This window comes from Pteronotus mesoamericanus, unplaced genomic scaffold, assembly GCF_021234165.1.
Source record: "Pteronotus mesoamericanus isolate MK-2021 breed Mesoamerican mustached bat unplaced genomic scaffold, CSHL_Meso_final contig_349, whole genome shotgun sequence".
NCBI classification, from domain to species: Eukaryota; Metazoa; Chordata; class Mammalia; order Chiroptera; family Mormoopidae; genus Pteronotus; species Pteronotus mesoamericanus.
Window position 1 is genome coordinate 394,331 of NW_026555138.1, and position 21,123 is coordinate 415,453.

At 66.3% G+C, this 21,123-nt stretch overlaps 3 protein-coding genes across 4 annotated transcripts; 2 read left to right on the plus strand and 1 right to left on the minus strand.

The window, feature by feature from the left end:
• The first annotated feature begins 37 nt into the window (after nt 1-37).
• Nucleotides 38-12,023, plus strand: SIRT3 (sirtuin 3). Of its 2 annotated transcripts, none has more exons than XM_054576835.1 (7): nt 38-147; nt 4,227-4,418; nt 4,504-4,736; nt 5,845-5,945; nt 7,459-7,620; nt 10,026-10,235; nt 11,553-12,023. In XM_054576835.1, the coding sequence occupies exons 2-7, from the start codon at nt 4,372-4,374 to the stop codon at nt 11,571-11,573; spliced, it is 774 nt and encodes a 257-aa protein (XP_054432810.1). In that variant the 5' UTR covers nt 38-147; nt 4,227-4,371; the 3' UTR covers nt 11,574-12,023. The 2 variants fall into 2 exon arrangements, with proteins under 2 accessions (XP_054432810.1, XP_054432809.1); XM_054576834.1 differs by lacking the exon at nt 38-147 and adding an exon at nt 369-500.
• Nucleotides 12,024-12,970: 947 nt separating this feature from the next.
• On the minus strand, nt 12,971-17,866 carry RIC8A (RIC8 guanine nucleotide exchange factor A). The gene is made up of 10 exons (XM_054576804.1): nt 17,718-17,866; nt 17,424-17,471; nt 16,759-17,349; nt 16,312-16,403; nt 15,694-15,844; nt 14,695-14,790; nt 14,479-14,623; nt 14,264-14,408; nt 13,837-13,956; nt 12,971-13,573 (listed from the first exon to the last, which is right to left on the minus strand). The coding sequence occupies exons 1-10, from the start codon at nt 17,799-17,801 to the stop codon at nt 13,453-13,455; spliced, it is 1,593 nt and encodes a 530-aa protein (XP_054432779.1). The 5' UTR covers nt 17,802-17,866; the 3' UTR covers nt 12,971-13,452.
• Nucleotides 17,867-18,857: 991 nt separating this feature from the next.
• BET1L (Bet1 golgi vesicular membrane trafficking protein like) lies at nt 18,858-20,682 on the plus strand. The gene is made up of 4 exons (XM_054576805.1): nt 18,858-18,939; nt 19,937-20,028; nt 20,270-20,326; nt 20,413-20,682. Exons 1-4 carry the CDS (start codon nt 18,921-18,923, stop codon nt 20,578-20,580), a joined length of 336 nt encoding a protein of 111 aa, XP_054432780.1. The 5' UTR covers nt 18,858-18,920; the 3' UTR covers nt 20,581-20,682.
• The last annotated feature ends 441 nt before the right edge of the window (nt 20,683-21,123 follow it).

The window sequence follows — 21,123 nt, forward strand, 5'->3', positions numbered from 1 at the left end:
GCGCGGGGCAGGCCGGGAGCGCCGTCCTCGGCCCGGGGCGCCCGTTGGTTGTCAGGGTAACCGTGCCTCCGGGCCCCAGGTTGGTCCGGATTTCCGGCGCCGCGGCCGTGAGAGCCGCAGTTCGTCATCTCAAGTAGGGAGAAGATAGTACGTTCCTAGTAGTGTCTTTCGATCAGAGTCAGCGGTCGAGAAGCGTCACCACCATCCCGACTGAAAAAAGGTCGGGTACGGGACAGAGAAATGCGGGCTCCGGCTTTGGACTCGGTGTGGAGCTCTGCCGCGTAGGGAACCGCCCCCACCCGGCGCCTACCAATCCCGGGCCGCGTGGGGTGGGGCGGGGCGGGGTTGGGGGTGGAACGAGCGAGCTGAGGCGCCCCTGACGCTCCGGGACGAGGGAGCGAGCGGGCTGCGGCGAACATGGCGCTCTGGGCTCGCCGTGCTGTTCGTGCTCTCAGGCTCTGGGGCCCGGGCCGTGAGCCGGCCTGGGCCTGCCGGCCTCGGTTCGTCCGGGTAGCAGCCGCGGGGCGGGCGGCGGGGGCCATGTTGCCGTGGAGGCCGGAGGCCGGGGTGAAAGCCCGGAGAGGGCTCGGAGCCCGGCGGGGCAGCTGTCAGGCGCCCCCGCCTGGTGGACGGGCCGACGGGGCACGGGGAGTGTGCTGTCCGTCTCCGGCTCGGTTCTCGCTGCTTCTCGCGGTGTCGCGTGTCCGTTGTTGACACCGCCGCGGTTAGAGCTCGGAGTGTGCTTAGGAGCCTTCCCCGCAACAGCACGCCTTGGACTTCCTTCCTTTTCCAAGTGCCCTTCTGTCTTCGGTGCTCCTCTGCGGCGTTCCGCTAACCCGACGCCCCCCGACGTTCGTAACCGTGCTCTTGCTGGGGCGGTTTCCGGTCTCGAGTGTTGCAGATAACGCTGTGGTGACTCGCCTCGTCTGTAGCGCACTTTTTCCATCAACTCTTAGTAACGGGACTCCTGGGTGTGGAGCGGAACGCGCTTCATTGTCCCCCGTGAAGGTCGCGTAGGCGATGCCCCCACCGGCACGCGTTCGTACCCTTCCTTCTGCACAAATTGTAGCGCTTGGAATCCCAGTCTGGGAGCTGAGCCTGCTTACAGGCCCGCCCTTAGTAGGACACTAATTTAAATGCCCAGTGTTGGGTGAGTGGGAAGAGTTAAGGAAGGAGTGGGACGGTGCTTGACGCCGTCTTACGCAGCTTCTACAAATACTGGCGAAATGTTTGACAAAGTGATAGGAATCTTTTATTCACTCGAGAAACCGTTCAGCTCTTATTCTGTGCCAAGCTCTGCTGTAGGCGCGGAGGGCACGCGGGTGCTGGCGGCACTTTCGTGCAACTCGTTCCAACCCCAGACCTGCGGCGGCTGTGAGGGCAGCCCGGGCGGAACGGTGGCCTGAACCACAGGAGCTGCGCAGAGGCCGGCCTGGCCCAGACCGCCACTGGCTGCCGCTGTCCCCGGCAGCGGGAGGCGTGGGCGGCCGGCAGCCGGAGTCTGCGGCCTCTGAGTTCTGACTGTGGGGCTTCCGCACGGAGTCCGGTCTGCTCCCCTTTCCCAGGCAGCGCCAGGCTCGCTCCTCAGGGCGCCCCTGCTCCCAGCGAGTCTCACTCCGCGTGACATGTGGACTTGAAGGCACACACCTTAGGTGCATCCTAGACGTGCGGTGAAATTCTGTCCCTGAGCATTGACACAGATGAACAATGGCCTGGGGTCCCTGGACAGGACTCCCACGCAGCAGGCACTCGCTGCTGAGGGCTCAGCCCCCCTCACGGCCCCTCCAGAAGCCACTCCAGGCTGTCATCTGTGCTTCTGACCCGAGGGGCTGTAGCTCTGAGGTTCCCGCCACCCCCTCCGGTTGGACTCATTTGCCAGAGCAGCTCACAGAACTCAGGAGACCAGTTTACTCGCTCAATTTCTGGTTCATTGCAAAGGACGTTAAGAGACACGAATAAAGAAATGAAGAGACAGGGCAGGGTCTGGAAGGGTCCCAACAAAGGAGCTCAGTCCTTGTGTTTGGGGCCTGGGGCCTGGGGCCTGGGGCCTGGCTCAGGAATGCTTCCGGGTTCCCCAGGCTGGGGAACTCTGAGTCTCCCTCCTGCTGGCTGTTCTCAGAGGCGCCCACCCTCTACCCTCTGCGTTGGTTCCCCTGGAAACATCCTTAGGGGCTTTCCGGGTCTCGCATTAACGTAAGCTCAGGTATGGTTGAAAAGAGCTGTGAAGACCAAAATTTGTATTTAGCGTAAGTCATGTTATCACGCCTTTCCTCTCATTCTGCCTGTAGTTCTCACAACAATTCGCACTTAGGAGGAGCTCAGTAAATGCTGGGTTTCAGTGCCATGGTGGAGCCAGAGCGTCGTCTTTCCTGCCTGAGCACCTGACCGTTCCCACTGGAAAGCCCCTCTGGACATGCACGCGGAGGAGAGCTGCAGGTCCTCGCTGCAGCGAGCGTGCTCAGAGCCAAGGCATCCGTGCGGGAGCAGGGGCGAGAGAGCGCCGCTGGCCTGGCCGGAGGTTGACGGCCGTGGGTCCTTTCAGGCAAGGCCGTGGGAGCCTCTCTCCCTGCCTGGCTGGGCTCTGGCAGCTGAGGCGCAGGGCATCCGAGTGACGAGGAGAGAGGCAGCGGGCTCGGGCTCTGGCTCCTATTGGTGCCCTCGGCCCTGCATGTATGCTGTCCCTTGTCACTTTCTTGTTTCGTTGTACGCCTTACAGAAGCCCGTCCTTTGGATAACCCTGGTGAGGCTTTGTCTGGCAGGAGAGGGGATGATATGAAGGATGCACGTGGACTGAGAGGCAAGCAAGTCCCAGAACTGCAGGTCGCTGGCCACAGAGCAGGGCCAGGCAGCCCCACAGGGCCAGTGCAGGACGGGAAGAGGTGACCCTAAGGGGGGCGGGGAGCCAGCGCTGGCACTGTTCAGAGGAGGGGCAGTGACTTCTCCCTGGGCTCAGCGGTGGCCTCACGAGAAGCCGAGCTCGACTCGGGGGATGTGGGCACCTGGAAGTGGAGAGAGGGAGCTGGGTGGGCGCAGGGACTGGGGAGCCCTTGTCCGGCTGGAAGCAGGAGCGCGTGAGGGCCGTCCCCGCAGCCGGACGGGCGGTGCTCAGAGGTTAGAGCCCCGCAGGAGCGGAGAGCTGCAGGGAGACCCCCGCAGGCGTGTGCAGAGCAGGCCACTGCGCAGAGGTGGTAGTGCTGGTTCTGTAAGGAGCCGAAGGAAACATGACGACAGAGCAAACCGAGAGGGAGTCAGGGTTGCCCTCCCAGAAGGTAAGCTCCGAATGGCCTTGCCGCGTCTAAAGACGTGCGTTCAGGGGGCGTGTTTCTTCCACGTGCCGCAGGGGAGCTGAGGGAGCACTCGGTGCGCTGTGCTTAGGTCTGTGGTCACTGTGGGGCCGTCATCGTCGGGGGAGGCTGCCCGTTCACTTTGTTGCCTGTCTTCGGTCGCGGTGGAGGGGTCGGTATGCCGAAGTCACGGGTGCTGGCCCTGGGGTGCAGGAAGGTGCCCGAGCAGGGCCTCGTGGTCACGGGCTCTGGGCGGGGCACCAGCCTGACACCAGGAGGTGGAGGGCTTGGCGGTGCAGCGTGGTGACGCCAACGAGGGCCCTGCTGAGAGGGCACCCGGAGCTGCGTGCCGGCAGGTCCCCTCCGTCGGCCGTGACGAGAGCCGCGTGCCGATTGGCTGTGGGTGTGGAGTCGGCCGCAGTTCGAACCCTTGGCTGTCGAGCCCCTGGCTGTCGGGGTTGGGATGTCACGAGCGTCTCTTTGTGGGATGGTCTCTAGAACCTGCTTTTTATCCTGACGGTATTTGGAGTCAAGTCAGAGAGGTTTAACCTCCTTTGAATAACGGCACCGCACCTCGGTCGCACCCCAGGTGTGTGTGTGGAGGGCCTGGCAGAGCGAGCGCCTGGCCGGCAGAGGGGCTCTGGGCTCGGGGCAGAGCCAGCACTGGCCTCTGGGAGCCGGACTTGGGAAACGTTGCCACGTTGCTTTCCTCGTTTGCCCACTTCCCATTCACAGGATTTCTTTTTGCCCCCAAATGAGTCCCACTTTCTGCGTTGAGACCGCTTTCTGTTGGAGCCCCTTACATGTTCGTGATGGGGAAGGGGCCGTCAGGAACAGGAGGGGTTGTGTGGCCATCCTGCGGGTGGGGCGGGGACGTCTCACTCTCCAGCACCAGCCGGACTTGCTTGGTGGCGGTCCCTGACCGCTCTCCTTTTCTGTCAGTATCGCAGGTGGAAGGACGCCCATATCTTTTTCGGCTGTTGTCTCGAGTGCCTTTGGAAATGGAGGCGACAGGAAGAAGGAGAAGCTCTTCCTACAGGACATCGCGGAGCTGATTCGAGCCCGGGCCTGCCAGAGGGTGGTGGTCATGGCGGGGGCTGGCATCAGCACAGCCAGTGGCATCCCGGACTTCAGGTGCCCGCTCCACGCCTGCTCCGCGCTCGCGCGCCCCCGCCGCTCCGCTGCCTGGGCCTCTAACGGCTCTGGCCTCTCTCGGCAGGTCTCCCGGGTCCGGCTTCTACAGCGCCCTGCAGCACTGGGACGTCCCCTACCCTGAGGCCGTTTTTGAGCTCTCGTTCTTCTTTGACAACCCCAGGCCCTTCTTCTCGTGGGCCAAGAACCTGCGCCCGGGGAACTTCCGGCCCAATGCCATCCACTACTTCCTTCGCCTGCTGCACGACAAGGGGCTGCTGCTGCGGCTCTACACGCAGAACATCGACGGGCTCGAGCGAGGTGGGTCCCGCCCGCCCGGCCTCCCTCCACCCCGGTCCGGCCCCGGCCCCTTCCGGGCGCAGACGCCCTGGGGCGGACGTCAGGAGCCTGTGGCTTTGCTCATCCCATGCAATGGCCCCTCTTCAGAAATGTTGTTGTGGAATTTTTCAAGCCTGTGAAAGTAAAGAGGGGAACGGGAGGAACCCTCTTGTCCTCCTCAGGCCCTCCCCGGTCTTCCCTCTCACCCCAGATTATTTGGAGGCAAGTTCCTCACAGTATAACTTTAATCTAAAAGTAAATACCAAAAAAGAAAATAAACTCGTCTGTAATTCCACCATGGGTATCTGTAGAAGATAAACACCCTGAAAACATAACACCTCCTTAGGCTACCAGACTCCGGGAGAGTGGACGATGTCTGGGCTGTGTCTGCACAGTGGCCACAAGCAGTGACTCCCAGCAGGCACCGGGCCCTGTCCCTCCCTGCAGCCACCCCGACGGGCCGAGGGCCGACTGGCCAGGCCGCACGGCTCCTGGTTCGACAGAAAGGGTCACCCCGGCTGCAGGGAGATGTTTCCCGGCCGGGAGGGCTGTCCAGCAGCGGGCGCCCCGTGGGGACGGTGTCTGCTCCCCGGGACGCGCAGGGCAGGCCTGGGGGGAGGCGGGGCGCCTGGCCGGGGCTGCTGGAGGCCGGCGGGTTGCGGGGCGGCGGGCGGGGCGGGGCGGCCGCAGCAGCGGGACCCTGTCCGTCCCCCTCCAGCTTTTCCGACGCTGACAGCGGTAACGCACCACTCACAGTGTGTCGCCGCTTGTCTGTTTTTCCACTGTTTTTGGAAATTTATTGCATTTCTATTATTTTCTCACCTTTATCTGGTGGCTGTAGAATAGGAAGTGTTTTCCTACGCGTCGGATGAAGTTCGTTGGAACGCACCTCAAATGTGCGTGTGCTGTTGGGACAGGCTGCTTTCGCTGTGTCTGAGAGCCCTCTCCCCGCTCCTGGCCCCGCGCGTGGCGGAGGGAGGGACTTCAGGCTTCTGAGGGGCTGGGACTCCTCCCCAGGCCCCCGGCCCAGAAGCGGTGCACCGCCCCCCTCCCCCGGAGCAGCAGCGCTTAGCTGTGGTTTCCCTTTCAGCGTCGGGCATCCCTGGCTCCAAGCTGGTCGAAGCGCACGGGTCCTTCGCCTCTGCCACCTGCACCGTCTGCGGAAAACCCTCCCCGGGGGAGGGCTTCTGGGTGAGCTGTCGCGCAGGCGGCGGGCCCGTCTGCGCTCGCGGTGGGCGGTCTGGACACGCGGGGCTTCATGAGCGGGTATCACAGAGACGGAGCGGTCATGGTGTAAATGCTTTTCTTGGTTTTAAAATTAGAAATGTAACACGTGCTTGTGAACATTAAGGCGGCGAAGAAATACGTGGGACAGGTGAACCTGTGCCCACCACTTGTGGGAGTTCGGTGTGTAATGCTGATGCCTGTCCCACGCACACGTGTGCGCCTCCCCCACACAGCTCGATTCGTTGCTGAGCGGAATCCCACGGATAGCCTGTCAGCAGCACAGGTCCGCTCCGGTCCAGTGACTGCAGAGGGCTGCGTTGGGCCGCCCCTCTTGTGGGTTGTTCCAGGTGTTTGCATTTTTTACTCAGCAACAGAGCACGGAGGCCTGTGCTTACCCCCCGCCTGCCTCTGGGGGTTTCTGTGGGGCAGGGCCCCTCAGGGAGAGTTGGGTGGGACTGAACGAACACTTTAAAGATGGAAAGGAAACGCCGCTGTGGCCCGGGACCCTGTCTTTTATTTTCTGCTGAGGCGGGACTCACACGTGGAGTTAACGGTGGTGACAGGTGCGTAGCACTGGCATCTCCGTCGCGGGTCGTGCGGCCACCACCGCTTCCTAATGGAAACCCTGAGAGGGACCCGGACCTACGCATCCGTCAGCCCCGTCCCCGCCCTCCCTGCCCCTGGCGACCCCTGACCCTTCCCTGTCCCCTCAGTTCCCTTTGTCAGAGCGGCACAGAGTGAGGATCACAGCGTGTGATCCTCTCCAAGTTTTGGGGGGGCTCTGGGAAACCAAATGGGTAAAATGGCATGTAGAAGCTGGGGGACAGGAATTTACTTATAAAAAATTGGGTATTTGTTCTTACATGTTTAAATGTCAGCGACCCTCACAGCGCTCTCCACTGGACACGCTAGGCCCACCGAGACTCCTTCCCCACGGCTCGAAGCAGGTTTTGAGTGTGTCAGCTTTGATGCCTTGTAGTGCTTCTGCCATTTTTTTGTTTCACCTCTTCCACGTTGGCAAAACGCTTCTCCTTGAGGACTTTCTTCGTCCAGGGAAACAGAGACAATAGCCGCGTGGGGAGAGATCCGGGGAACCGGGAGCGGGGGCACGGGGCCTTGCCAGTTGGGTCCAAGTGCTGAGCAGGGGGCGCGGTGTGGGCAGGTGGCTTGTAAACCGCTCCTCATGCGATGGGCGGACGCGTGGGAAGAGTCTTCAAAAAATCTCCCCGAAGCCGAATGCAGCCTCCTCGACAGCTCCAGCTGGTCGCTGTCCGGGCGGATTCCCGGAAGCCTAGCAGGGGGGCCTGTCCTGCCCCGGGCTGCCCTCCGGGGGGATTCCGTTTTTCTTGGTTCCCCTCCCTACGTGGGGGCTGATTGCCCTGCTCAGCTGTTGGGTATGAAACGTCCTGCCTTGTTCTGCCTTGCTCTTCTCTGCGTTGTGCGCTCTCCCTTGAGCCCGTCCTCTCGTGCTCCCCAGGCCGCCGTGATGGAGGACAGGGTCCCCCGCTGCGCGGCCTGCACGGGCGTGGTGAAGCCTGACGTCGTGTTCTTCGGGGAGGCGCTGCCGGAGCGGTTTTTCCTGCACATGGTGGACTTCCCCACTGCAGACCTGCTGCTCATCCTCGGGACCTCCCTGAAGGTGTGTCCGAGCTGGGGGCGGGGCCTGAGGGGGCCTTGGAAGGCGAGTGGGCCCCCCTTGGGGAAGCAGGTGCTCTGGGCCCAGGGAGCAGCAGGGTGGGGAGGAGGGCGCCAGGTCTGGCAGTGCTGTGAGTGGGAGTGGGAGGCGCGGGGGAGGGGAAGCGGGCTTCCCGGGTCACAGGCCAGTGTGACGCCAGCCCCGGTGACAGACTCGGACGGCGCGGACCAGGGACCCTGCGGGGGCCAGGGGCAGGCACTGGAACGAGCAGGCGTCCCGGGGCTGGTCCAGAAAAAGGCAGGGCGCTGGGCATGCTCAGACCACGTGACCGTGAGAGAGACCGAGGACGGGGACCGCGGCACTTGCAGCCTGGAGGCACTTAGAGGACCAGAGACGGCGACGGAGGAACTGGCCAGGTCCTGGGGGCTCAGAGCACTTGCCAGTGTGGAGGATTCGGGAAGGAGGGGAGGTGCTGCGCTCGGCTGCGGGCCTTTGCGTTTGAGGAGCCGGGGAGCTCGCCTGCTGGGTGGGTGTGGGAAGCAGCCCCTTGTGGGTCTGATGCCCAGGAAGTTCGTAAGGGATGTGAGGAGGGCAGGGTAGGTGAGCCGAACACAGGCTGGGCCTGGCCGGATGGAGGCGCCAGGGTTGATGGGCCAGAATGACCTGCGCCTGCGGCCCAGCCAGCCCGGTGGCCAGGGTGCACCGCGAGCGTCACGAGCGGGTTGTGCTGGGGGAACGTGGCGCGTGGCACAGAAAGTCGAGCGGGGCTGGGACTGGCTGGGAGCTGGAGCAGGCGGGAGCGTGAGAGGGAGACATCGCGGGGGGACGCTGCCCCACGGTCTGTGGCCGCCTGCCACGGTGCCGGGTGCGTCAGCGATGGCGGGCTGACTCCCGTCCCTCCGGCTGCTGTGTCCTGAACAGACCACAAGACTGGCGTGGCACAGGCGGTGACCCAGGGGCCGTAGAGCCGTGCGTGTGCAGCGGTCAGCGGGGCAGTGTGGCTCCCGTGGGGTCCGGGGCTATGGCCTGAGCAGCTGCCACGCCAGGGCGGGGCTGATTTCCTGAGACAAGGGGCCCGGTGGGCGGGGGTGGGGCACCGGTCAAGCTGATAGGAGGAGCGTGCGGGGCTGCTGAGTGGACGTGCCGGGCAGGCCGGAAGGCCCAGAGGTAGGAGCGGGGCTGCCCGAGCGGGGCCAGGGTGGGACCCCCGCCGGGCCTGGCTGGGGGCGCCAGGCGTGGAACAGGGGCTGCCAGTCCCCTCTGTTTTGTAAGTGAAATCAAAATAGCCCTCCCCCCGAATCTAAAAGTACCATATCATTGTTTTTCAAAAATTTATACATTCTGTAGAGCAGTAGAGCAAAGGAAGGAGTCATCCCTCCCGGCGGTCAGCAAAGGAAACAGTGCCTCCAGCGTTTGTGGGGGAACACGGCCGCGCGCATCCACGTGCGTGCCTTTTTGCGTGTTCTGCAGTGAGCGCGTGATAAGGGCCTGCTTGGCAGAGACGCTGCTCACACCGAGCAGGGTCCGGGGTGGCGCGGCCGGGCGGGGGCGGCGGCAGCAGCAGCGCGTGCAGGGGAGTCGCGTGTCGGGCACTGACACCACGTTTCTTCTCTTCGGGGCGCACGTTTGTGCCTCTTAGCGTTTTTCATGGGATCCTTTTCTTTTTCTGTTCCTAAGTTACAAATGTAAGTCCATAAGCTGTGTAAAATGTTCCTAAGTTTGCTTACCAATCAGCAATATAAGCTGTTTGTCACATATAACCTCTTTTGCAATTGGTTTGTGGTGGTGAGGTTTTTAAAAATTATTTTTCTACTGTTTCATGTAGGAACTGATGTGGTGGCATTCCACGTCAGCTCAGCCTCACCCGGCTTCGGTTGTCACGCCCGCCACCCCTTTCCTACTTTTACTTTGACACCCCCTAACACTGAGGCCTTCAACCGCTGGAAACTGTTACCGTGAAAGGGAGGAAGGGAGCCGCTTCCTCCCAGAGAGGGAGCAGGTGTCAGCACCGCTGCCGCTGGTGTGTCGGCCACGTGCGCGTGGCGCTGGCAGCTGGAGGGTCACTGGCTGGGGGCACGCAGGAGGGTGAAGTGGTGTCCGGGAAGTGGCAGCTGTCGCGCTCACACTCAGCCTGGGGCCGGTCTTGTGCTCAGGGAGCAAGGACAGAGCACGAGAGGGGTCGCTGGTCAGGCCGTCCTGTGGGGCGTGGCCTGCTGGTGGGGGCGTGGCCTGCTGGTGGGGGCGTGGCCTGCGGGGAGGGGCGGTGAGCCTGCGACGCGGGACCTGTGCCCGGCACGGGGCTCGGAGGGGGCGAAGCAGGTGGCGGGCTTTCCCTCCCTGAGGCCTCGCGCCGCTCTCCTGGGGGCACAGGAGGCTGGACGGGCCCCTCACGTTGGGGAGCTTTTCAGGTGGAGCCCTTTGCCAGCCTGTGTGAGGCCGTGCGCAGCTCAGTGCCCCGAGTGCTCATGAACCGGGAAGCTGTGGAGTCCTGTGCCTGGCGTCCTCGCAGCAGGGACGTGGTGCAGCTGGGGGACCTGGTTGACAGCGTGGAAAGGCTGGTGGCGCTGCTGGGCTGGACGGAAGAGATGAAGGACCTGGTCCAGCGGGAGGCTGCGAAGGTGGGTGCGAGGCGGGGCCTCCGGGGCCGGGCTTCCCGCCGGAGCCCGCTGGGCTGGGCGGGTGACAGGTGCACGGACCGGCTGTCAGTGCCGGCCCGGGCCCTGCCTGGGCGGCCTGCGGCCTGTGCGCACGGGTCAGGCGTGGCGGTCCTCGTCCCCTCCGTTGAGGGACCGGGAGGCCCACTGAGGGCCTGCTTCCAGGGGTGGAGCGGGAACGCAGGGCCGGCCGTCAGGGCCGTCTGGAGTCTGCGCGGCAGCCACGGCTTTGGTTCCCTGAGACACAGCGGCGCCCACGGCCGGGCCGCGGCAAGTCGGGGTGGCGGGTCCTGAGCTGTGAGGCTGGCGCTCCCCCTGCCTGGAGGGCGGGCGGAGCCCCACAGCATCTGTGGGGCCGGGTCCGCGCCGCAGAGCCCTGACGCGCTCGCGGTTCCCAGCCCCACAGGCGGGGAGGTGGCAGCCAGCGCAGCTTCCGGGGAGGCTCAGCAGGTGTCCCCCGCTGCGAGGGGTCCTTCTGCAGGAGGGGGCCGTCGGCCTCTGGGTCCGGCTGTCTTGGGAAAGCACGTGGCAGGCGGGGGAGCTCCGCCTGCGGGATCTGGGCCTGCTCAGGTTCCTGGGGCCCCCAGGCAGATGTCCTGGGAACCCCGCCCTCCAGCTGCGACTGTCCCCTCCACTGTCAGAGGCCCCACCCCCTGGCTGCAGCCCTGTCTCCGGCCTAGGGGTGGGGCGGGGGGGAGCCAGAGGCTGGCCCAGCGTGAGCCGGCACCTGTTTCCACACTGTTCGGGTGGTTCAGGGCTGAGCTGTCGCCTGCTGCCATTGTCGTTAGGTGGAGGGAGATGAAGGCCGTGTCGAGGTCCTGTTGCCGTCACTTCACGGAAGCTGGGAGTCGGCCCGGCGCTCCCACAGGGGCTGGGGGCCGAGGCAGCGGGCCCCCTGCGTGGGACCCGGGCCTGGGCTCTGACCTCTTCCACCAGTGGCCGGGGGAGCCCAGGGGCCCCCGAGGGCTTGCTGGAGCGGGTCCTGCGGGGTTCGAGCCGCGCCGTTTCCTGGTTTCTCGACTCAGGCAGATTGGGTCGCGACTTCAGGGGTTTAAGGGAAGGGCCGCCCTCCAGTGGCGCACGATGGGGTTCATCCCGATTGGCTGCTACTCAGATGAGGCCCTCGGTCCGGCCCGGGCCCCACCCTCCGCAGGCCCCCCGGCAGCGCTGGCGGGCAGAGGGGCTGCGCCTCTTGGACAGTGGTGGTTTGCGCCCTTGCCAACACCCGCCTGCTCGCCCGGTGCTCCCAGGTAACAGGTCCCCTCTCTCCCTGTGTTCCAGCTCAGTGGACAGGACAGATAGAGGGACGCTGCGTGGAGTCTCCACCCACTTCTGAACAGACCTCGTTCCTGAAGGACAGACAGCGTGGGTGGGTTTATACATTTTGGCCGGGCCAGAACGTGGACTCCAGGAGCAGAGCGCGGGGCTGCCCCTGGGGCTTTCTGAGTCCGCCTCCCTCTGCTGGACGCTCAGTGCCGCCGCTTGCCCCGGACTGTGTCCCTGGCGCCCAGGCCGCGTCCACGCGCTGGGTCCTGGCGCCATGGACCGGCGGGCTCAGCCCCGCAGCCAGCGGCCCCAGGCTGAGTGGGTGGGTCCCGAGAAGTGTGCCGGGTGCTGCCGGCTCTCCTGCTGGGTTTCTTGGTAGGGTCACTTATAACCGTTGGTCCTCGCTTGTGACAGTGAAATAAATTTTACTGTAGAAATCGGGCACCCTTTCATTTTTGTCCCCTCAAAGGGAAGGCAGGTGCTGACGACAGATGCGGAAAGGGGACCTCGGGGGTCCAAGGACAGGTGGCCCCCGTCCCCTGCGCCCCGCTGAACGCCGTCATGCTGTGTGTGCCCCGATGCCTTCCTTTCCCAGTAGCCCCCCACCCGTCCCAGACCCCGGCCCTCTCCCCCCACCCGGCCTCCCGGGCCCCCGGCCCCAGTGAGCCTCGCGGTGCGGGCTGGCTGCTCCGGCACGGCCCCTCCGCCGGGGCGGCCCCCGCGCTCCAGGTCTCGCGCAGCCTCTCAGGGGGCTGTGGTGGCCCCGCTCCTCAAGGGAAGGCTCGCGGTGGCGGTGACGGGGGGTGGGGCGGGGGGGGGTCCAGTGCGGCGGAGGACAATGCCGGGCTGGCCAACGCGTCCATCGCGCTTTTCCCATGAGAACAAGACGCGCTTTTCATTTTCACCAGTTACTTTATTGAGTTGGGGATTTGAGTGGGTCGGCTGTCCCTCCCCGTTGGCTTCTAGGGGGCGAGGTGGGGGCGCCGCTACACAGCTCCTAACGCACGAGACAGCCCCACAGCGAAGGGCGATTTGGCTAAAGTGCCAGTAGTACCAGGAAGCTTCGCGAATCACTCAGGACACGTTCCGTCACTCAGCACCTTCTCCATACGCTGCACAAATCGTTTTTGTTTGTTATGTTTTCACCTTTCTTGAAATAATGAAGCGTGATATGCCAAAAAATGTCATGTATTTTCTTCTGTCTTCAATATTAAAAAGGCTGCACAAAAATTCACCAATTCTGGTAAGATTTAAAAAAAACGTACAGATGGGACAGCTCTCACAACGCAGTCTAACAGAACTGTTTTGAGTGAAGGCCTGAGCGCTCGCTCCTGGAGCCTCGCGCGGGACGAGCGCTGACAGGCTCCCGGCCGGCCTGGCGCTCGGCGCTCATGCTCGGCGCTCACGCTCAGCGCCTCCGCTGGCGTCTGGCAGGCGTCCTCACAGACGGTCCTCCCGAGGCGGCCCTGGCAGAAACCCAGGCCCCCGGCCTCGCGTGCAGTGCTTCCCTTATGTGTTCTCGGTCACAGCCAGTGGGACCTCGGGCGGAGGATGGCGCCGCAGGCGGCCGGGCCGGGTGGGCAGAGGCTCAGTGTGCCCTTGCGAGTGTTTCTGACGTGAGGATGTGGGGCTCTGGCAGGTTCTTTCCCCCTTTCAAGTGCAGCGCCTGCCGGCCGCCTGGCCCTGGGCCGGCGAGCAGCCCCGCTTCGCCGACGCCCGCCCGGCGCACCAGAGAAGCCGCTCGGTCTGAGGAAATGAGGGGGGTTCCCGGAGTGACAGCAGGGGGACCCCCTCCCGGCCCCGGGGCCAGGGACCCGGGCCAGAGGTGGGCCGGGGCAGCCGTGGGGAGGGATGAGGGAGGGCCCGAGGGTCTCTGGAAGCAGCGCCGGGTCTGACGGGGCCGGAGCGGCCGCCCTCAGTCGGGGTCCGAGTCGGGCTCCGAGGGGAGCTGGCCCTCCATGCTCTCACACATGGCGTCCTGCAGGGAGGTGAGGTGGCCCCGGGGACTCACCCCCATGGGCTGGATGACTCTGTGCCTGTAAGGGGAGGGGCGGTGGGCGGCGTCCTGCCCCCACGCCCCCCCTCGGCCCCCGTTCCGGGTGCCCGCCAGGCCGAGCCCTGACCGCTGCGGTGCCCTGGGGCTCCGGCCCCTCGGGCAGTCTCCTCCCGTTCCCCGGCCTCCGTTCCCGAAGGACGAAGCGGGGGGTTCGCGCCAAGGCAGGCGAGCAACACGGACTCGCAGGGCCCAACGCCGCCCGAGCCCACCCCCGGGCCTCCCGAGACAGGCCGGGCCGCGCACCTGGAGAGCCTGTCGAACATGTTCACCAGCTTCATGGCCTCGTGCTCCTTCTGCTCCTCCGTCATGCCCTCCATGGGGTTGGGCAGCTTCTCCTCCACTCGCCCCGTCACCGGGTTGATGCTGCTTCCAGGGCGGCGGGCGTGGGGAACGCACCAGTGAGTCTCGGGACGGGGGCGCGGGGCGGGGCAGCCGAGGCGGCTGTGGGGAGAGCCCTCCCTCCCGGAGCCGCAGTCCACCGGCTGCCCCCACGGGGCCACTGGGTCCGCCTGGCCCCGTTGCCCTGTCCTCGGCGAGGCAGCCCGGCGTCAGGACTCGCGTCACGTGGGGCCAGTGCCGGGCTCTGGGAGGTCTTCCCCACGGGCCACGCTGTCCCACCCGGCCCGCGGCCCAGACGGCCGACGGGAGCCCACGGGCGCGCGGCACGCACCTGGCCTTGGCGTCCTTGTACTCCTCGGTGTCTGTGTCCTCGTCCTCCGAGTACTGGCCTTCGGGCCGGCCCCCCGCCATGAGGCCCCGGGCAGCCAGCAGGCCGGCCGCGTTCCCGTAGCCCGTGTACTTGATGAAGCGGGGCACTGCGGGCGGAGCGGGGATCAGCGCGCGCAGGCGGCCTGGGGCGGGCGGGCGCGCGGCCCCCGCACTCACCGCTCTCCGAGCACAGCACGAACAGGAACTCGGCCGCCACCCGCTTCACATCCGTGTCCAGGTGCGTCATCAGGCGGACAAGCTTGTTCCGCAGCTGCTCCCCGACCTCGGGCCGGGTCCTCACGTCCCTCAGCGGAGGCAGCACCTGGGGGCCGCTGTGCGTCAGCCCGGGCCGGGGCCGCCGGGCTCAGCAGGGCCGCCCCGCCCCCGCCGTACCTGGGCCTTCAGGAACTTCCGGGCAGGGCGGTGCGCGCGGGCGCACTCGGTCAGCACGCTCAGCACGGGGGCCACGCTCTCCTTCAGCCTATGCGTCTGCAGAGGGACCTGTGTCAGCGAGGGCCCCCGGCCCCCCCGCCTGGGTCCGGGGGCCCCGCGAGGGTCGAGAGCGGGCAGCGGTGTCTGCTTCGAGAGGGACCGGCCGGCCCCTAGTTCCAGGGGCCGCCTGCGTGCGCTGTGACTCGGCTGCTCTAACTTCCTCACCCAGACCAGGGTTGTGGGGGAGGGACGGGGGTGAAGCTGCTAGCGCCGCCGGCACACGGGGCGCCCTCTGAACACAGTGGCCCCAGAACAAGGACCGAATGCCTCCTCTGTGGGTTTCATGGGCACGGGGCCTGGGGGCTCCTGTCCCTCTGTCCCCACCCCTCCCCTCGTTACCTCCCCGGACCCCAACACCCGCAGTGACAGGACAGCCGAGCACAGCCAGTCTGGGCGACGCCAGGCAGGCGGGACCCAGCTCACAGGGAACCTCGGTCTGGCTGTGCAGCCCCACAGCGTCCACGGGCTCCCGGGGGCCGCGTAGAGCCCGCCGGCCGGCGTCCTCTGGTGCAGCTGCCGGCGCCGGAGCCTCCAGAGGGAGGTTCCCGTGGTCACAGGACAGCTGGTGTCGCTCCCCAAGGGCTGTCTGGGCTGCGTGACTCTGAGAGTCTAGGGTCACAAGCAGGGACTGGGGGCCTCTCAGGACCACTCAAGAGGGATCCACGAGGTCTAAAAACCAGGGACTCAGCAAACTTGATTCCAGGAGTGAAACCTTCCCGTGTGTGTGGGCAGGTCCTCCTGCTTCTCGGGGAGGAGGGGTCTGGCTTCCTGCCTCCCGGCCCGTAGGGCCGCAAGGCGGGCTGTGGGATGGCCCCGCAGAGCAACCCCACGCGCCAGGGGCTTTGGCAGAAGCAGGGCCCCGGCGGCTGGGAAAGCAGAGCCGTGGACTGTCCTGCCCACCTGGTGCAGGCGCGTCTCCAGGAAGCTGAGGAGGACGCTGATCACGTCCATGTTCACACCCAGGAACTGCACGGAGCCTTGGTGCAGCTCCAGGCTCAGGAGGACGTCCAGACACTTGAGGGGCAAGTTCCCCAGGAGGTTCACTGCGTGGCTGGGGACAGACGGGGAGGGGCTGGTAAGTCCGGTCCCCTGGTGCAGCACAGCCCTCGGCACACCCTGCCGGGCGGACCTAGTGTCTGGGGCTGGAGCAGAAGGGGACACCGCCTCGGGCGCCCGGTGGGGCGAGTCCCCGAGGGGAGCACTCGTGGCGACGCCCGGCCTGCCCCCCTCTGTCTGGGCTGAAGCAGCAAGGCCGTCTCTGGGGAACTGGATCTGCCCCAGCACAGGTCACCGAGAGCAGGGGCGAGTGCCCTGCAGGTGCCACGCCGCCCCGCGGTCGAGGGGCACGTTCCTGCCCCCGCTCACGGCTCTGGCCCAGCACGTGTGGTGGGTGCCAGGGCCCTCGGGAGACACACTGACGTCTGGTCCCACCCAGGCGGACGAAGACCCTCTAGGGCAGAGCCCCCCGCCCCCCGTGCAGACAGGGAGCGCACCTCCCTCCCGCGGGCCGGGCCTCACCCGTGGAACTCCTCCGTGCGGCCCCCGGCCGCAGCCACCATCACGCAGTGCCGCAGGAGCGTCCCCAGGTGCCGGTAAAGGGCAGCGTCTTCCTGACCAAAGAGAAGGGGCCTCCTGTGACACAGCCACACCGGTCCCCACTGCTGCCAGCTGCCGTGTGCCGACTGCGTGTCCCCCCAGCGCACACCCCGCCCCCTTCCCCGCCCACGGCGGCAATGGATCCCTCGACCTCACGCTGCGTTCCGGCCCCACGCTCCGTCTCGCGGGGGGAGGGTGCCTGCAGCCTGTCCCCACACCGCCCTCCCCGACGTGGGAACCCTGCTCCCCACAGGCTGCCCTGTCTGCGTCTGACACCCAGACACTACGGTCCCCGTCAGCGAGGCTGGTCCGGAAAACACCCAGCCTGCCAAGCACAAGCACCAGCCACGGGTTCAGGTCAGCCCTCACCTCATCCACCTCCCTCCTGATGGAGTCGAAAGTGATGTTGAAGAGAACCTTGAGGATCTCCATGGCCCGCTCTGTCTCCTGGGGCGGGAGGAGCTCTGGGGGGCTCTGTCCCGGGGCCATTCCCAGCGTCTGCTGCAGTGCACCTGTCAGCAGGCGCACGCCCTGCAGCTCCTGGAACAGCTGCTGGCGCACGTCTGTGCGAAGTGCCGTGAGCAGGAACAGGAGGCGCAAGTCAAACAGCTGGACGTCGTGGGGGAAGCTGCTCTCACGGCGCAGCCTCACGCGCTCCGCCAGCCTCACCACCAGGCGGGCCTCCGCGGCCAGCACCTGTGCCGTCGGGCTGCTGAGCACGATGTTGCACAGGCACTTGAGGGACTCGAGTATGACGTCCGTGTCCAAGGGCTCCGGGACCGACCCCTCAGCGGCGGAGATGCCGGCGTAGCGAGCAAGGGCCTGCAGGCTCTGGCGGCTGGTGAAGGGGTCCAGGCAGCCGCGGTCCCTGGACAGGATGCGGATGCTCTGCAGCCAGGTGACGCGGCGGGAGGGCGGCAAGCCCTGCTCCAGGACCGAAACCAGCAGCCCGGCCAGTCTCTGTGGGGAGAGAACAGCGCTCCACCAGGCCCCTCTACCAGGTGCACCCGTCCCTGCCCCTCGGCCCCACCTACCTTCCTGTCCTCCTGTTGGGCAGCATCGAACGTGAAGCTCTGGGAGTTCTGCAGAAAGACGCGGAGGCTCAGGGAGCACAGGCCGCAGGCACCGCTCCGAGCTGACAGAGCCCCACCCTACACACCTGCCCCCAGGTGCGCGCCGCGACCCGAACCCCAGCAACTCCTCGCAGCCTGGGCGCCCCGCCCCGCCGCGCACCCTCCCTCCGCCCCACTCCCGCACCTCCGCGGGCACGCGCGTGCCCCACCCTGCTTCCTCCACCTCGCGTGTCCCACCTCCACGGTCCCGCTCACCTCCCGATTGTACGCGCGCAGAGCCTCCACGATCACGTCCTCCTCCCCCGTCTCCACGGCGTCTGCAACCGCTCGGGGCTCCATGGCGCCCCCGGAACCCGGCGCCGAGGGGGCGGGAGGGGCCTCGCGGCGCGGTTCCGGGCCGGAGTCCACCCGCCCCGCCCAGGCTCGGCTCTCGGGAGAGGCGGGGACGGGCGTGCGCGGCGCCGCAGGGCGGGGCCTGGCTGCGCGCCGGGGAGGCAGGGACGGGCGCGCGCGCGAGCGCCTTTGGGTGGCGGTGTCAGCCCGGGGCTTCGAGATTGCATTCGGCGATCGTCCGACCTCTGGGCCTGAGTAGCCCTTGAACCGAACAGTGTCCCTTTCGCCGCTTTTTGGGCCGTACCCGGGAGTCGGGGGTGGGGAGTGGGGGTGGGGAATGAGGCTTTGAGAAGGGATGCCGACTCGGCTTCAGGGTGGGCTGCAAAGGGATCCGCCAAGGGCGGTTTTGCTGAGACCGAAGGATAAGAACTGAGCCAGGAAAGGATGTAGGGGAAGGTCACCGAAGGCAGAAGGAACAGCCCGTGGAAGTGGGAATGGCCTTGGTTGGAGAGAGAGAGGGAAGTGTCGGGAGAGGAGGCCAGGACGGAGATAGAGCCTGGTCATGCGCGGAACTTCTTAGCTGTGCACCCCAGGAACACTGGGTCACCTAATTTACTGTTTAGAAAGGCGGAGCCGATAAAAATTCCCATTTCGATGGGCAGTTAGGAGTCACGGCACACAGCAAACGCTCTGCTGCGGGGTCGGGGGGCGGGCAGCTTATACAACAAGCGTCTGCCGAGCGTCTGCGCTGTGCAAAGGCGAGAAGCGCTGGCTCCGACCGGCCCCGCGCCCCCACTTCCCACTGGGGCGCTTCACGCCTGCGCGCGCTGTGGCCGCGCCGATCTCCACTCGGTCCGGCCCGGGAAGGGCCCGACGCAGCCCGCGCCCGTCAGTCCCATCCCTGGCGCGGACAACACTGACCCCCAGGCACCGGGAGCGCCCAGGCAGCCCCTGACCAAGTCAGGTCCTTCCGCGCCCGCCGCGGGCCCCAGCCCCGCTGCTCGGCCTTCAGCCGGAAGTCGACGGCCCGAGGCGGAAGGGGCGTCGCCGGAAGCCCTTTCGCGGGACGGTGCCACGTCGCGGGAGGTTGTGGCGGATCCGGGGCCGGGGGCCGGGGCCGGCACGATGGCGGACTGGGCTCGGGGTGAGCGCGAGAGAGCGGGGCCAGCCCCCGCCCACGCCGCTGTCTGCAGGAGCCCGCCCCCGGGTGGCCCCGCGGAGAGCTCCTGGGAGGCGGGCGGGGCCGGGCCGGCCGGGCTGCGGTGGGGTCCCGATGCCCAGAGGCTGCCTCCGCCCCCTGCGAGGCCGCTCTGCCCTGGGCCCCGGTCGGCATGTCCCCGAGGCGGCGTGGTGGGAGGGCCTCCGCAGGCCTCGTAGCGGAGAGGCCCTGGCCTCCCCATTTTCCTGTGGAGCCGCTGTTCTCACCTGCGGAGTGGGGCACCGATGCCGGTCTCGCTGAGCTGCCCTCAGCGTCAGGGATTGGCGAACGTGAAGTGGCCGGTGGGGTCTGTACGCATCCACGACAACGTAATCGGGTCTCACTAAGGCACCTGGTTCTCCGCCACTGGGGGGCGGTGGTTTCCGCACCTGTTGTGGTGGAAAGTTCAAGTCCTGGTTCTGCCCTGTCTCTTGTCCCAGTCGCCCTGTGGCGGGGCGGGGGCGGGGGGGGGGGCATCGGCCTCCTTTGTTGTTGGGGAGCAAGGCTTAGTTGTTTCCTCCCTGGTTACTTGTCACTTTTTCAGGACTCAGTTCACGGGTGGTCACTGCCTCCTGGGTGCCCTTCCTCAGCCTTCCCCACTGTCCCTACCAGCTTATGCTGTTTACCTCTGAGAACAGCTCGCCCGCACAGCAGTGGTGACGTGTGGAGGGAGGGCCCAGAGCTGTCACAGAGTATCTGAAGGTGCCAGTGGGACGGAACCACTGGGGGCTGTACCCGCGAGGGTTCCTGCCCTCCCGGCCTGGGCATGGACGCGTGCGACCTGCCCGCGTGTACGAAGTCCATGCACCCGACGCTGGGTCCCCCAAACGTCGGGCTTGGCCAGATGGGATCGTCGTTTGAGCCCTGAGGCCACAAAGGGCTGCCGTGCAGGGGTCAAGGGCTCATGGGCGGATGTGCCCCTTCATCCCCTCTCTCTTTGCAGCTCAGAGCTCTGGCGCCGTGGAGGAGATTCTGGACCGGGAGAACATGCGGATGACCGACAGCCTGGCCTCCAAAGTCACCAGGCTCAAATCGGTCAGTAGTGGCCCACTTTCGCCTCCAGCTGGCACCCTGGAGTGGGGACCAGAGGGGACAGAGGCCTGGAAGGGTTTCAAGTACTTCCCGCTTGTGTGAGGCCCAGGTGACCCTGGGCCTGACCCCCGGTGGTAGCACTGTGACCGGTAGAGTAGGTGATGGGGTTTGCGGGGTGAGGGGGTCAGGCGCCACGGCGGGAGTGTGCCCTGGCCCGACCCTGCCCCGTCTGTGTCCTGACCAGCTGGCCCTGGACATCGATAGGGACGCGGAGGACCAGAACCGGTACCTGGACGGCATGGTAAGGTCTGCGGTGGGCACGAGTCGCTCAGCTCTGCCCTCTGCCTGCGGCGCAGGCCCCGGTGACCTGCCGGATTCCTCCCCTAGGACTCGGACTTCACGAGCATGACGGGCCTGCTCACGGGGAGTGTGAAGCGCTTTTCCACGGTGGCGCGGTCGGGGCGGGACAACCGGAAGCTCCTCTGTGGCGTGGCCCTGGGCCTGGTCGTGGCCTTCTTCATCCTCTCCTACCTCCTGTCGAGGGCGAGGACGTGAGCCGGGGAGCCGGCTTCTGTGGGTGCCTGGGGCAGCCAGGGCCTTCCCCCGCCTGGTGTCCTGGGCTCCGGCTGACCTCCCTCAAAACATTCCTTTGAAATGGCGTTTGTGGTTTGGGCATCTTCCTGTGAGGCTGGGAGGCCATGGTGCCGTGTTGGCTGGTGCCGCGTGTGCCGGGGCCCCGGGTGCGGGAGGTACTGACAGCCACATCCGAGCAGAGTCGCTGGAGACCCTGGACGTGGCCACCGGTCTGCAGCCCGTCCCCAGCCGAGGGCTCCGGCATCTTGGGGCTCCTCGGCCCCATCTTTGTCGGGGTGAGGCCGCGTCTCGACTCGAGGTTCCTGGATCTGATATGGGAAGGGGGTGAGGCTGTGAACCTCCAGTCAGCACCCTCTTCTCCACCCAAGCCCCAGCCCGGGGATGGTGGTTGCTCCGGGCCTGGGCTGCCACGCACGAGGGGACCGGTGCTGCGGGCCCACCGCTTGGCCTCTGCCTGCCCCCCGTCCCACAGCAGAAGCCGGATCTTCAGGGAAGGCGGGGGTG